The 16645-nt window shown below is 38.1% G+C and overlaps 3 protein-coding genes across 3 annotated transcripts in view; 1 reads left to right on the top strand and 2 right to left on the bottom strand.

Moving 5' to 3' along the window:
* Nucleotides 1-16085, bottom strand: part of LOC126559576 (COP9 signalosome complex subunit 9) — a 194968-nt gene extending 178883 nt beyond the window's left edge. Inside the window, exons 1-3 of the mRNA XM_050215747.1 lie at nt 15947-16085; nt 15801-15873; nt 15644-15709 (exon numbers count right to left, since the gene is read on the bottom strand). Coding sequence (XP_050071704.1) covers nt 15666-15709; nt 15801-15873; nt 15947-16015 — 186 coding nt within the window. The 5' untranslated portion in view covers nt 16016-16085 and the 3' untranslated portion in view covers nt 15644-15665. The remainder of the gene's footprint in view (nt 1-15643; nt 15710-15800; nt 15874-15946) is intronic.
* LOC126558832 (F-box/SPRY domain-containing protein 1) lies at nt 3521-4722 on the bottom strand. The gene is made up of 5 exons (XM_050214906.1): nt 4334-4722; nt 4075-4241; nt 3905-4011; nt 3753-3843; nt 3521-3677 (listed from the first exon to the last, which is right to left on the bottom strand). Exons 1-5 carry the CDS (start codon nt 4648-4650, stop codon nt 3583-3585), a joined length of 777 nt encoding a protein of 258 aa, XP_050070863.1. The 5' UTR covers nt 4651-4722; the 3' UTR covers nt 3521-3582.
* Nucleotides 6035-12950, top strand: LOC126559788 (transcription factor Dp). Its single transcript, XM_050215962.1, has 8 exons — nt 6035-6518; nt 8149-8363; nt 10983-11049; nt 11116-11183; nt 11268-12319; nt 12410-12492; nt 12584-12667; nt 12765-12950. The coding sequence occupies exons 1-8, from the start codon at nt 6467-6469 to the stop codon at nt 12935-12937; spliced, it is 1794 nt and encodes a 597-aa protein (XP_050071919.1). The 5' UTR covers nt 6035-6466; the 3' UTR covers nt 12938-12950.
* Nucleotides 16086-16645: the final 560 nt, after the last annotated feature.

Raw genomic sequence — 16645 nt, 5'->3', positions numbered from 1 at the left:
TATTAACTATAAAATGGGTTTCCTTTACTAAGGGCGTTATCTTGATTAAGTCTATCACTAGTTTTGTTCGTACTACTTTCCATTGATTTATAATTTATAAATTGCCTAAAGGGTTTATCTTTCCGTAATTCCGGTTTCTTTCCGTAATCGACCACAAACTTACATTTAGGCTGGGTAAATGTAAGCTTGCGGTGGATAATCGAACATTGTAGCTCCTTATGCGAATGTTTGATCACCTTTAAAATTGTCGCACATTAATTATTGTATCCCTAAAAGATAGGCAATTCCAATCTAATTGAAACCCCACAAAAACAACCTTCATACAATCCATTCCCTCCCCCCGCCCCACCCCCCAAATATTCAATCATCCCCAAAAATCGATTATGCTAGTAACAGGTCGTCTCGTCATTACCCTAATCACCCGTCCCAAATAAAACACATTCGCATTGTGACAAATGGGTCTGCTTAACAGCCGTTTACTACGTGGGATTTCTCAATTTAGCGACTTCAAAGCACAGACACTGAGAAACGGCAAAAGGGTTTCGCCACGAAAAATATCATTAGGACAACAAAGAGAGCAGGTAATTGCTACCAGAAGTTATTAATAGTTATTTCAACAAAACGCTAGGATCGTGACGTGTTGAAATTTGAAAACGATTGGAGTGTACACTTGAAGTTAAACAATAAACGCAGAAATCTGCAAAATACTTATAAATGCATTTTTATTTATACTAATTATTTCATATCCTCGGCTCGAGTGCACTGAATTCAAAAAGCTTATGCCTTATTTCTATAAATGTAAAATATTGTTACTTCGGATCAGTCACTATCAGTCAGACCATCATGACAGGATATTCCTACATAACATTTTCTTCTCGATTTAAAATAAGAATTGATCTACTTCACTCCGTTTTCAATCATTTCTGTAACTCCAAAAAATCGGTTATTTCTCGGCGTTTGAGTATTGATTGATCGTTATTACTCATTCATAATCACTGTTGAGTTTCTTAATCTTACACTACTTGATTTCTTAGCAGCATGGCCGAGTGGACAATAGCACTATCCGAGAAGAACACGGCGCGCACCCGCATGATCCAGCGCGTAACCCGACAGAACGTGTGTAGTTACACACGTTACACTAGAACAGCTGATGCATCAGCTGTTCCAGTCGGAGAAAACTCGCATGTGTGCTGAATACGGCACGAAGCGAGGTTTCTCCCAAGATCATTGAGCGCTCCATCTCGAAGAGAGATATCCTTTCGGACGTGCGAGAGATCATCGACAGGTGTAACTGTTACTTCGACAGACACCTGAACGAAGCAGGTGTAGTAGACACCGTACCGTTTTTGGGAACGTTGGCTATATGCAAAGGAAACCATAGAGTTAGTGGTGCCACCGAAACGTGGTGGCGTTTCGATCCAGTAAAGCCAAATTGTTTACTTATGGTTTTGGGCGTTTTTTAATCCCTTCACCTACTCAACCATGGTTCGTTGACAACGCTTCATGCAGCATTTGCTCAATTTAATATCCACACGATAATTGCATCCTTTTCAAACCTTTGCTAAGGAAAGAGGTGAAAGTAATGGAGAGCTGCATTCCGACAGTCAGCATGACAATTACGAAGAACACGTTCGTTGATACTATACACTAACAAGCTTTTTGGTAACGACTGCTTTTGTTTCTAACAGGATTACGCTCCAGCCCATAAGGCTTTGATCATTCAGGACTGGTGCAAGGAGCATTCGCCATGTTTCATGAGCGCATCGGAATGGCCTGCTTCGTCTCCAGATTAGAACCCGTTGGACTTCAGCATATACAGAGACGGACAATAATATAAGACCAGCTCAGCTTTTGAATCAGCTTTTCGAAAAATGAAGATAAAAGTGGTCGTATATTATTGGCGGTATCTGTATTACATCTATCTTTTTACTTCTGTTTGTATAATAATTCGTTATTCACTCCTACCTCCTAAACTCCTCCCGGTCCATCATTATTCCGCAACAACACGTATTTATTCCAAATAGATCCACTTCCTCTAACCTTATGTGCTTTACGTCCTTTATATCCTCCCAACTCGAGACGGTATCGCATGTCGGTACCATCTATACCGATTTCAAATCCGCCTTTGATCGTGTACTCCATCACTTTCACCTAGAGATAATATCCCAAAACGGAATACATCCGTCCTTTATTAGATGGATTCGTTCCTACCTGTCCCATCGTCGATACTGTGTGAATATTAATTGTTCCTTCTCCGATCCATTTCCCTCAAGCGCAGGCGTACCCTAGGGCAGTGTACTGAGCCCCCTCCTATTTGACCTGTTTATAAATGATTTTAACTCTGTGTTATCAGATGATTCTTTCTTATGTTATGCCAATCACCTGAAAATATGTTTTTCGATCTCTTCTTGTGGGCAGCGCCGGTCTTCAAACGGCAGGACCGGGGTTCAAATCCCAACCGGACTGCCACCCCCCCACCCCCCCCACCCCCTTAGGGAGGACTGACTAACCAACTATGTGGTATCGGCAGTCTAGTAAGCCATTTCATGACCTTAGAGGTCGTTAAGCTAAGAAAAAGAAGAACCCTTAAGCCCCATTTTTTCTCTTCTTCTTTTGGCCCAACGACCTATTAGGTCATACTGACGATCTAATAATCACGGAATCACGCCAAGGCCTCTTGAGATTTTAGAACTAAAGAAAAAGAAGAAGTGGTATAAGAACATATCTCAAGCCCGAATTATCTAAAAAGAAACAGTAATTGTGATTTCCAAGCGCCCGGATTTGCAATAGTAGGAAAAAGTATATATACATAGGCTACGCTCCAGGTACGTTTTCCTCCTTCACTACGGTGAGTGGTACTTGTGTACGTATTTTTCACTTAATAACTGTAATATGTATTTTACTTCAGTGATTTTGGGTAAAAATATTTTAAAATCAATTGATAGCCGCTTTTTAAGTACTATGGTACTAAAAAGTGCCGATATAGTTTCGGATTGTACCGGTGTATTAATTGAATAGGCATAAGACAGTCTATTAAATATGCTTTTTCATAAAATTTGCAATGCGTCGAAAACAGCGAATGGTTGTTCTTGAAATTTATTTACCTATGTCACAATCAATTTATACATGGAATGTTTAAGTCAACGATGCATCTCAATTGCGATGCAAAAAATTGCACTAATCCAAAACAAAAGAAAGAAAAACAAAACAATTGCATAGCCTGAGTATTGCTCAAATAAATAATTATCTACAGTTACAAAGCGATATAACGTGACAAAAAATAGGGATGTTGAAATAAATAATGAAAGAAAACAATATATCTACTTAAAATAAATAGCTACACACGAATAAATGTGCTTATGGTATTTGCTTTGGTCAAGTTGCAACAGACTTTCTGAGTTTCTATATAACTAAAAATACTAAATAAATATAATTAAAATTTTGCTCTTCTACTGTGCGTGCAGCGACTGAAGGCGGATTGCACACGGAAAAGAGGAGACGAGGGTTACTTTTAAGCTTGGATCCCATTTAAACTTCGTTGAAAAAGTTACACCACTGTTGCTTCACTTTTCAGTACCCAGTTTACCCGTCCAATGGTGGCCCAAGGTATACCATTGAAATCTCCGTGTTTCCATAGACTGCAGCGACAGTTGGATAGTACATTTTGTCAGGTAAATCTGTTATATTTATCAAAAAATAAAAATAATGTCAATTTAAGGTTTCTCTTCCGTCAATGCACGGACACATTTTACCTGTAAAAGCTACTCCCAGGAATTCATAATTCTTTTCAAATGACAATGTATTGTCATCGCAGTCTAATATAACTCGTATTCTTTCTCCTACCTGGTAAATATTTGTTTAATTAACCAACCACCATTAACCGTTTCCATTACGTTCTACTTACCTTGTATTTTGGGGCATTATTCAGCAAAGGATATATTCCATGAGCATCGCCGTTATGAAGCAAGAGATTATCGACTAGATTCCAACCCCAGCTTTGATCGTCAGCACCTGCCGGTGTGCAAATTGGTTAGATTAATCATTTATCCTCTCTGTTGTCCTTTATCCGCTTACCAAGCAACGCGTAATATCCATGACACTGAATAGCTGCATCCTTGGTGGCAATACCAACAACCGCTACCGTTCCAAGGGGACCTTCCCATCGTACCTCCCAGGCATGTCTACCATGTTTGAACCCAATTTTTCCTCTGGAACCATCGGTACTCTGTGCCACAGGATTGCTGAAAGTATATCAATGATGAAATGATATGTTAGAAAACTGTCTCTACGAATACACGCATCGACCTCTGCGCTTCACATTTGTCATACATACCGGTGAAGCGTGAATCCATTTGGTTTAATGTACACATGGCGACTACAATCGAAAGGATTCCATGCATGGAAAAATGCACGAAGCTTTGCTTTGTACGATGGCACTACCGACAAAAGATCATTTTTGAACGCTTCCGTCGGTACTTTTTGCAGACACTGCGCCCGCCAAACTTCATTGTTTTCATCACATAAAAAGCGATACCAATTCTTGCAAACCAACGCACAATTGCGCAAATCCTGCAGCTTCAGGTATGAAAATATTAGCTCCAAAACATTATCCGGAATGTTGGGTGCATATTCGATCAGATCTTCATCCATCGCATGCGTCTACTACGATGGATATACAACTAGTGCACTCCAGATTTATGGGACCAACTAGGTTTTGATCAAGTCCGCCAATCTACACAGTACACTTAAAAAATAATCCGTACAAACGAATCGGTAATACTGTTTATCGCATCATCCGGGAAGAAATTTTCATTCCGTACTTGTTTTGACAAGCAAAATAATTCCAGTATTGTCATCAATGCACAGCGGTAGAACTTCAGGCCCATGCGCATGACACTTCAATCAACATCTGCCGAAATGACAAACACAGAACTTATGAAAATAGAAACATTTTTTAAAAAATTGATTAATCTCCTACACCCAAAATAATTTTTTTTTACTGATTTACACGATTCATCTGGAATGCCAAGGATGAATACTATAACAATTTTCATATAATTTTGGAAAGTATTCAATAATTTTCTGTCGTATTTCGCTCCACATAAACGATTGAATTTACATTTTGCACTGCAAATTGTAAAATTTGAGAGTTCGATGGAAATTATTAAATTTATTTCTATTTATGCTGGAACAAAGTATTTGTTTTAATATTTCGGCATCTTATCACGGCACCACTATTTAATGAACTCCTGAGCCCCTAAAAAGATAAATATGTTTTGTCTTCAGAGTACGACGAATCCGATCGAACTGCTTTCTATTGATTGTGAAAACAAAGCATCAAAGTACGACTCAAACAAATTCGATGTGTCTATTCGTCCACTATCGCCGCCTAATGAATGTTTATAAATGTAATATCTGACCAAATTTCTTCCGTCCACTGCCGTTACCCCAACCAGAGCTTTCGGCTGTGCTTGATCATATTAATTGACTTTTAATTGTTTACTATTTTATAATCACAGCAACTGTAGGCAACAGTTTACGTCAATAATCAGCTTCGCGATTTCCAAATTTGATTACCGCCCTATAGACAAAAATGCCTTAATAACCACTACTAAGATTTTTTTTTTCAAGTTAAATTTTCTTAGTTCCTTATTTGGCGGTTTTTAATAAAAGATTGTGTCAATAGGGCGGGTATGCCATCAATTTCAGCAAAATCTTAATCGCCTTTTGTATATACCTTGAATACATATCATTTTCAGACAACTGAAATGTCAATACCGCTTTGGTGCCGTTTATAGTATGCAGTCCCGTTCTCAACAAATATAACCTTTTCTTTCTTACTTTTATGTTATTAACTATTATTTTTGTATAACTTTTGCTCGGTAGCTTTAATTGAATTGGTTGTTTTTATTTAAAGTGGCAAATTTTGTTTGCTGTATTATGGAAACGTTTCGATGTACTTCGTATTATCGAATGTCACTCCTATTTCCTCGACAGTGCTGGGCTATCCCATTGTTGCTAAAGCGAGGATGAAACATCGAAACTGAAAACCCGCCGAACTCGGTGCTTCTGGCATCGTTGTGCGAACATTTTTGCATAAGGAGGTGGTTTTTTGTCAGGTTCTGGGGTGCCGAATTCTTTGCGAATCGCAACGTGAATTACATCAAGTGATTGCCGAACGCGTCTTCTTTCTAGTAGTGCAAAAATAACAATAATCGTGTGCGAATCCGACTGGCTAGACGGCGAAGAAAACTGCCCCGCTTAGCTTGTAGCGCGACTGTCGCGAATCGCCATTTTGAAGTGTGGTATTCATCGTTGTTGAGGCGCATATTTTAACAAGGAAAATTTTCACAAGTCCCAGCGATTATCAGTGAGCCCTGCGATATTATTGCAAAGACTAAACGACTTACACAAATACTGCCGACCGTACTACGTCTGGACCCTAGTAATTCGGGCGCAGTACACGATGGCTCAGCAAACCAAACCGGTTAATTTTTTGTTGCAGGATACAAAACCAGGTATGTTTTCCATGCATTATCATCCGTATCGGCTTGTTCTATTCACTGAAAGCAACACCTTTTTCGTGGATCATCAATTAATTTGGTAAATGTTATCAGTATAGGCAGGGCGGTGTTAAAGGTCATTTCATATCCATCTAGCGCACAATCGTACCTCCCTCCCTTGAAGCGGCAAGGTGTACATGAAACCGATGAAATTTTTTCTCAAATTTAGACTCCATGTCCTTGAACTTATGCCGCGGTAATCAAAGTTTGGCATCAATTAAGTGAGCGCAATCAAGAGAAAATAAATCCCTTCTTCGTAAACATTACTGGGGATACATAATGTTATCTTCCGGATGGTTTGTAGATAGTTATAATTTCCATCATCTTTATTAAATGCAGTGGCGAATTTTGTTTAGTATTTTCAAACATCTTCAGACAAGTAGCTAAATGCTGTAACCCAACCCGGCTGCATGTTATTGGTACTTGCGGGTATTGTTACTGCAATACACCACCCATGTTGTCCACGTAAACATAGACTTTTTTATGAATTTGGTTTATGATAATCAATAATCGAAATATAAATCGCAGATTGATCTTTGCTTTTGATGCTGATGTACATTAATATAGCGTATGAAATGCTATGGAACTATACGATAACTGACATGCACAAAGTAATTTTGCTTACCATAAATATAGTTTTTTTAGATTTAAAAACAAAAATGTATAGAATGGAAATATGTTACGTTGTTTTTATACCTATGAGATCAAAAGAAAATGTGAAACATGAGTTAATTATTGCGATTAATATACTTTATCTGTAACGTAGGTATAACAAACAAATAGTATGAAATTTTTAAAATGTTTAAAAAAAACCTTTAAACTATTCCTTTGAAAACCATTATGTTGCTTATTAAGTGATTGGGAAATTTTTTTTATTTAAAATTGCATTTGAATAAGCTTAAATACAGAAACAAAGAGTATGATTAAGCCACGAGCTACAAAAATACAAAGTTTACTACAGTTCGGTGATCAGTGAGGAAAATGTTACTCACTGTATGGCAAGATAGTTATAAAAGTTTGCAATCATCGTCATTTGCAATGGAATCAATGATAGTTACTATAGTTTTTCTTTTTTATTGTTTTAACGGTCTACTAAATCTTATCGACCACCAATGGATTACAAAACTTGTTCAAACCGCGTAGCTAGATATGCCGTATTCACTATGGGATAAAAGTACGGATGGGATTTGATTCTTGGTCCTGCCGTGTCGTTATTGCATCAGCATCCGAGCAATTCCGGTGGAGTTATTTTCGTTTATAGAGGTTTTGGCATATTATTATAATATGCAATCATCCAGATATCCAGATATTTAATCTAAATACGACTAAAAAAAGGCAATATAGACCGATTCTTACGAAAAAAAAACATTTATTTATAGAGGTTATGAGTCTCTGAGGCTACTAGCTTCGCCGCACTAAATTCTCACGAAATAGTAACCGATAGTAGCAATACGGCCTGGTCGTCCTTTATGAATAACAAAAAAAGTAACCGATAGTAGATCTTTGTTTTGTTTATTGAAATTAAAAGAGTTTTTTTTAAGTTTATAAATGTTTTTCCCCTTTTCTTCGTCATTTTATATTGCAGGTCAAACACAAATATTTCATGTATTAAACACAACAACAGGTACGCGTACCCCATTACCTGCTGGAGTAACCACTATGAAAACCATCGTCACAAAGGATTTGAACATCAGTGGCATAGCAAATCATGGACAGGATGCAGTAGGCATAACTCCCGAAAGTGTCGGGATTATAGGATCGGTGGGCACTACCAATACGGCGACAGTAGTGGGTGGCCAGGTAAGTGTTGTTCAATATACATATTTTAAAGTGGCCATCGAGGTATTACGTTAAAGACAGAAATCAGATGAATACTAGCGTGCATTAACATTATAGACAAGAAGAGAGCAAAATGGTTAGCAAAAGGAACAATAATATAGGCTAAACCACAATCAAATAGCTACACTGACACTGAACACTAAACTGAACAAGACACAGTAAAGACTAACTTACTTATCAGGCGCTACAACCGCTTTGTGGTCTTGGCCTGTCGCAGCAGAATCCGGAACCGCTCACGGACCCGCGCCGTCGTCCGCTAATCCGTTATCTTGCCCTTGATGGCGAATGATTCCACGCCATCCTCCCACCTCAAACAGGGCCTACCACGCCTCCTCTGTCTCGTGTTTGTACACAGCAAAGACACTGAACAAAATACTGACAGAATACAATTTCTAATTATTGACTAACTAAAAATAAGATTGACAAGGATGACCATTGTACCACATTCAACGAACCAGAAAGAAAACTTTAAAGTATAGTTGGAGCGACAGAATACGAAAGATAGCAGAAAGCAGAATCAACCACTTCGACGTAAGTCCGACTGAGTATGTTAAATTTGTTCAGAACTAAAGGAGCATAGAAGGATATAATTTTTATCTCGAACACAACAAGAATAATTTATTTGAGTTTCGCAGTTTTGTGGTGTAACTATCTCGGCGATTTTATGAATCAACGTAATTTTGTACAGCAGAATTAGATTGGTACTGTTTTACTTGAACTCCAGCAGGCTGGCCTCATGATAAACTATAAGATATAACACGAAAACAGGCGTATCACAAGGCAGCAACCTCGGGCCATTGCTATTCATTTTGTACAAAAAAGTTCGGGGAAAGAATAATTCGTCGCAATTACAACATGTTCTTAATGTCTTCAGTAAATGGTGTGATTGTAATAGGTTAACGCTTTGTGTTCAAAAGTGTTTTGTCGTATCGTTCTCTCGTGCTCACGTACCTGTGAACGTTAACTACACGCCCAATGGCGACATCATTCAGAGAAAACAGAGAAATTAAAAGAGACTTTGTTGATCCAACATGTATTAAAGCTTTGTACAGCACGGTAGTAAGATCGATTCTAGAGTATAGTCCAATAGTAACGTTTGTTTACACCGACAGAACATTTAAAACAGAGAATCGAAGGTTTACAAAGGAACATGACTCGTTATGCTATACGTAAGTTGCACTGGAATGATAAAAGCGAACTGCCACCATACAAATCCCGTTGTTTACTGCTAGGCCTTGAGACATTGGAACACCACAGAAAAATGCATAAGCTCTGTTTATCGCACCGGATTTTTAACCGGAACCATCCATCCATCAACGCTCCAAATATTCTCAGTTCATTGTCAATATGCTTGCATAGACGGGATCCCAGGACACGGCCATTCCTAAGGTTTAGTTTCTAAAACACGCGATACGGCGCACATGACCCAATAGAAGCTATGACTAGAGAATTCAATTATGTGTCCAATATGTTTGACTTTCATGAATCGACTACGACCTTTAGGGAGCGACTACGTTGCCGTTTATCATAATCCCCAAAGTAAATCTTATTCATTAAGCTACTTGTTAAGCCAATGTATGGCTGACAAGTTAACTCGTCATAACATTAAAAAATAACATGAATAACAAATCCATAATGTCATTCCAACAAATCCATGTTACATTCTGATATTGACTACACGAAGGAAATATTTTTACATTTTGCCATAATCTAGTGCAACAAAGCCGAACGAGATCTGCGACATTCCTCTGCCGCCAGCCAACGCTTTATCCGACTCTATTTGTAAATTCGTAGATCATCAAACATTACGTTCGCAGTACAATTTCTTCTAGGTGAACACATATTTGTGTCATCCAAATTGATGGCAGTAAGTTCACACTCAATCATGGTTTCATAAGTTCCTATACAAATGGGATCTTTTTTAAATAAATAAATAATTAAGAATTGAAGTACTAGTATCGCCCTTAGATCATTTTTCACTATTATGACTGTTTTTTCAAATGGATCAAGTTTTTAATTTTGCTTATTATTTACTTAAGTGTGGTGATGTGCATCTTTTACATGTCTTGCTTATTAAACTTAAAGTCCCTCCGGGGGGTTGCGGAGGTCCAAAAGAGGATATGACAGTGACGCCGCTATTTCTTACAACAGGACGAAGTATCGCATCCCTTTTAGATAGTCTGTCCGTACGCAGGATCGACAGTCTAGCTGCGGCCTTCGTTACAACAATCGTTACCGAATCCATTTTAATGATTAAACATTCGATTGCCCAATGTGTGTCCTAGCGATTCGCCCATCATTACCATCACCCTGTTTGTCGTGAATTTATTTTTTCAAATATTATGTATAAGAAAATATAATGTATCGGAAAAAATGCCAGTATTATAGTAGAATGCTTCTTGAATGTAGAATTCGAGCTAAAGCTATAGCATTCCGGGCTGGGCTGACCGTTATTTTTTATGTATGATTAAGTATGATGGCACGTTGCCGTATTGTCATTGGCTGGCCCTTATATATGAATAAAAAAAATCAGTTTACTTTTTCTTAATACATAAATTATTTAACTTACTTTATTTTCAGAGTTTCACAATGCCTATGGTGCGTAAACTTTCTCCTGGCCAAAAGATAATCCCCATTGCCAAGCACAGTAAGTGGCTTCTCTTTCGGTATATAATGATATGAATTATTGATTGCTATTTCCATCCCCTAACAGAACTATTTCTTCCCACATCAGCATCTAACAAAAATGTGAATGGAAAAGTTGTGATCGGACCCAAATTGGTAAGCGACTTTCACTGTGAATAACAAACACAATTCTCTTTCTGTAGAATGTTATATCTAATGTTGTTGTTTGTATCGTTCTAGTACAAGGTTGTTTCGACGACATCACCGCATTCCGTCAGCAGAAACTTAACCTTTTCTCCTCCTACTGGAAACAATTCGTCTGGCACGACCGTTGCAGCTAATAGTGTGGCTTTTGCTAAAACGTTGGGTATCGCCGGCAGCAATAATGCAATTCCATCGACTTCTGTAATGACTAAACCACCGTCATTGGCATTACCTACCAGCAACACAGCAGGTAACACCGTCCGGTTCAATGCCAACAGTAAAACACCATCCTCTTCCGCTGTGAACAATTCGTCAAATACGAACAGCAGTGAGATAGTTTCGATCGGGAGCAAAAATATCGCCAACGGAGCTGTCACTAAAACCTACAGTGAAAGCAGCAACGATTGCGCAACCTTTGTACAGGTTTCCGGTGCCTCAACTCTACCGGCAGCGTCAGTGAAGACACTGCAAGCGACCCATAACAACAAAGAACATTCTCAACAGCAGCAATTGCATTCATACAGCAAAAAACAACCTTCGAGCCAGATACATACGCCGGCGTCCCGCCGCCAGAAAACTGATAAAGCTGGCCGCGGTCTTCGACACTTTTCTATGAAGGTGTGCGAAAAGGTGAAAGCCAAAGGCACAACCACTTACAACGAGGTAGCCAACGAATTGGTTGCAGAAGAAACGCAAAACCATCATCCGGGCGTGGATCCAGCCACTTACGATCAGAAAAACATTAGACGGCGTGTGTATGACGCGCTAAACGTGTTGATGGCCATGAAAATCATTTCGAAGGAAAAGAAGGAAATCCGTTGGCACGGGCTGCCAACAAGCAACACGCTACACGAGTGTGAAGAGTTGGAAAAAGAAAACGAAAAAGCCCGCCGCCGGATTGAAGTCAAACAGAAGCAGCTGCTCGATCTGGTACAGCAGCACGTCGCGCTAAAGTCGTTGATTGCGCGGAATAAATCCAACGAAGAACGTGGTTTGGTGCCTAATCCGAGCTCGGCCGTGCAGCTGCCATTCATCATTGTAAATACCGACCGAAAAAACCACATTAACTGCAACATTTCGAATGATAAGTAAGTAAACGATGAAAAGCATCTAATTTAAGGGGAGGAATCATTCATTTACAGATGCAGTAAACATTTTTCTGTCTTTCTCCATCGTAGATCTGAATATTCGTTCAAGTTCGAAGATTCCTTCGAAATTCACGACGATGTGCAAATTCTAAAACGCATTGGATTATCCTTAGGCATGTATTCTTCTTATTGTAACGTTGCTTTTATAGGTTTTATAAAAGTAACGGTTGTATTAAACTTACAATCATTCCCTTGCATTTACAGGTTTGGAGAAGGGACAGTACACAGAAGCAGAACTGAAAAAGATAAAGTCCATGGTTCCAAAATCGGTGGAAAAGTATATCGACGGTATGTTGCTGTGTATTAAAATTAGAAACTTTAGATCAGTGTGATTGTAGATTTTCTATTAATGCTTGGATCGATATTATTTCCTTTCCTGTTGTAGCGTACGGTCTTGGGTTCGAACACGACGATATGGACGACTGGGAAATGAATTCACTGTACAACGGGCAGGACAATGATGACAGTTTATCTACTCAGGAGATGCTCGGTTTCAATGATACCACGAACGATATGCTAGATGATGACATGAAATTCGAGGATGACGAGGACGACTAAAGTTTAGTTTTTCGTTGGTAAATAATGCCATCCCGTCAACGTTTTCGGTTCGGATTAACGGTTAAATGCACGAACACATGCTGACGCGAATAATCTAAGGGTAGCCCGATTGTCTCGGCTATAGTTTTTGTAATGTTTTTAAAAATCTTTCAATTATTGTTTACATGTTTTTGTTGCTACTTTAGTGCGTACTTTAGGACGGCATCACTAACATCGGCATCTCGATCAGGATCGTATGTTGCATAAGTATAAATTTACTTATTTTATAATTTTGTAGATTTTATACAAATGTCGATAACACACACAAACACATATAATACTTAATTGATAATAGCATCGGTTTATAAACAAACAAAGCGAGGTAGTTTTACCACTGATTCTTTTTTTTTACATTTCGGGCAAACAAGTGCGAATTGAGAACATTTTAGTGTCATTGTATTAATTAAAGATTATATTTTCTCCGTACTGCTCGTGATGCCATTTGTAAACATATTTTTGTATTCTACCACAAGCTGTGCCGACACGTGCGAGCGCCTAATTTAGATAGCCATTTTATGAATGCACCAAAAAGTACAGAAAACAATTATTGTTGGTCACAATAAGCTACCATGCGTAATGCGGTTTATGCGACGGTACGGGAACATTCTTCTTTAACCTGATTGATCTGATGTAGACAGACGACCATGTTTCCATCATATACGAACGCGCAGATGTGGCATCCTTCATCATCTGATCTATACTAAATACAATATTTGTTTCTTTTTTGTTTTGTTCTGTTTTCATTCGTTTTAAATCCTATGTTAAACAGTCGTAAATCTTAAGCTTTGCAAATGGTGATTCTACTTGCCACTTCTTCAATATTGAATCTGATTCACTTTTTATCCCGCTTTAGTTAAAGTGGTAGTAGAGTTACTGATCCGTCTCGATCGAGATATCTGCTTGTAAATGTTAACGAAGGTTGATTCCAATTTCTTGTGTAATTTGGAGGAAAATATCTCACGTTGTTTTTCTATGATGATGAATACACATTAAATGTCCGTTTTATTGTATGCCTTTAAGTTTATTGTTTTTTTTCTAATTCGAAGTTAGACTCTGCAAATGAGTTCATACTGTATTTTACTATTGTAGATATAGTCTCGAAATGTAACGTACAATATCAATCTTACGATTATCTGTAACATAGAAATAATTTTGGCAAAAGTAAGAAAACAGAAAGCATACATTCGCTTAATTTCGATTCAACTATCTGAAACGACTTGGAAGACGATTTTTTTAGAATTCTACGACATTTTAAATTAAAATTAAGCAACATGTCTGTTTTATTTCAAAGCAATCGACTTCATGAAACACCTGCCCGCAGCACCAAGCAGCAATTGCAAAATAGGGTGATCTACTTTGCAAAGCTAATTGTTAGTATCAGTTGTTGCGTTAATTCATAGGCGTTCATGCCTGTTACGATCAGCAAGAGAACTTCATGGAGAAGCACTGGTTTTGTGAGAAAATCAACGGTTTGTTTTTTCTCATAAACTTGAATGGTAAAATTACTAAACACACAAATCGAAATTAGGAAAAATGAAAAGGTAATAGAATAAGATTGCATCCCCTAGAGTAGTAGTAGTAGCATTAGTGGTGGTTGCAGTAATGATTTAAGGGGAAGTGTATGTACACACTCAACAAATTCAAACCTATGGTGGTAGTAAAAAAGCATGGTTCTACAACACTCTGTACAAAAGAATGATGGATGAGGGGGGGGGGGGGGGGGGGATAATATTGTTTAACATGTGTCCATTAGGTAGCAAAGCTTGTAAAGTTTAGCTGGAGGTGTAAAAGAAGTAATGGATTGATTTGGAGATATTAATGATGCTGCATTAATAACATCGTTCAGCAAATTATGCAACCGGATGTGTACTGATTCGTTTAACAGGAAGATAAGATAATCAAAAAATAAATCATGTCTATCATATTCTTACTCAAGTTTAAGATGTGCCGTAATTTGTTTTCCGATGCATAGTTTCAACAGCAACTCGACGAAATACGTATAACGGCTGTTGAAAGAATATTGAAAATACCACAAGCGCATTTTCTCTAGAATTCTCGCGCCGAGATGGATAAAATGACTGAGTATCAGAAAAATCAAGTGTTCTCGCAACAGCATATCATATGGCAAAGGCCAAGTGCACGGGATGCACGAATTGCTTTTATGTTTGGTGGAAAAATCCTCCACGCTATTCCATGCGGTATCCGAAAAAGTATGCAGAATCAGCCTACGATTAACCAGTATCGTCTATGCATCATTCATACCGCTGCAAAAGAGACTGTATGTCATCGCATTTCTGTAGTGCTATATTTTGTACTATGGAGTCTAAATTCATATATGTTCCTGTAACATGGTAAAAAAATGGCAACTGTAAAGGATTGCATGATATACACCAACCCAGCCCAGCTCATACCCCACACTTGTAGTAATTTTAGCAAGACGATTCACAATAAAAGCTCCTGCCCTTTTTTTATAGACATAGTTTTACCGTTAGATTTTTATCACATTGTTTTCGCTGTACACGTTTTTCTTTGCATCTTTTAAATGCCTTACTGCGAAGGGAATTCAATGAAATAATGTCATCATATCGAAAAGGTGAATAAAATCTTGAAGAACGTTCGAACTTCTTGCTCAACTCGTCATGTTTTTGCCTTTTCAATAGGTTTCACACGGCATGCTTCTTAACGTCATCTACATCTGTGCCTCTTCCTCTTCGTCAAACAAATCTTCAAATTCTGAAAAAAACATGTTTAAAGCAACAAAGCTCGCATGAAAAAGAAAGCAACATAGTGTACAGCTTAAAGGTAATGTTGACAATAATCGTACCATTGAAAAAATCAGCATGTACATCCTTCTCGTTTGCCGCTAAATCCATTAACAATCCGGATGATCCGCCTGCCTAAAGATGGGAAGAAAGAAGATTATTCACGAATATACGGGAGTCGAAAACCATTGCTTTGAGCACTTCATACCTCTTCTAGATCCATAAATGGTCCTGGGCCTTCTGGAAACATTTCATCGGCAACCACGATCGGCTTCATGTTGTTATTGTTGTATTGCAACTGTACACGATCTTTGTTGACAAGCTCTGCGAGGGAAATCAGCTGTGCGTGCATTGATCGCTCCCGCTTACCCTACAAACATGTCAACCGTGGATGACATTTCCCAATTAACATATTGCTTGTTACAAACAAGGTCTGTAGAACATGCATCGCCCTATCGACAAAATTACCTTAATAACCACTGCTAGAGGATTTTCTGTACAAATTTGCCTTAAAAGTGCCTTAGTTGGTAAATTTTTTTAAAAGAATCTTTTTAATAATTTCAATCTGAAAGTCTGGTGAAAAAAAGGAATTGGATTTACGACAACCCATTTGAAAAAGTCCACTGCTTGGTTCGAGGGCGTGTATATGTTTTTTTGCATTACTTCTTCTAGAAACTACAAACGTAACCATATTGCCAAAATTACCTTAATAACCACTAACAAGGATTTTTTCAACACAAATTTGCTCCAATAGTGCCTTAGTTGGTGGATTTACAAAGATTTTGTCAGTAGGGAAGTTAATTTTTTTACTAATTTAGTTGTTATGGGGTACTGTTCTACAATTGTCAAACTGTTGTTGTACCTTGTCAACACATCAACCATTACCATCCTGATCTAACCTTTCCTG

This window comes from Anopheles maculipalpis, chromosome 2RL (assembly GCF_943734695.1).
Source record: "Anopheles maculipalpis chromosome 2RL, idAnoMacuDA_375_x, whole genome shotgun sequence".
Taxonomy (NCBI): Eukaryota; Metazoa; Arthropoda; class Insecta; order Diptera; family Culicidae; genus Anopheles; species Anopheles maculipalpis.
This window is presented reverse-complemented; position numbering and strand designations above follow the sequence as displayed.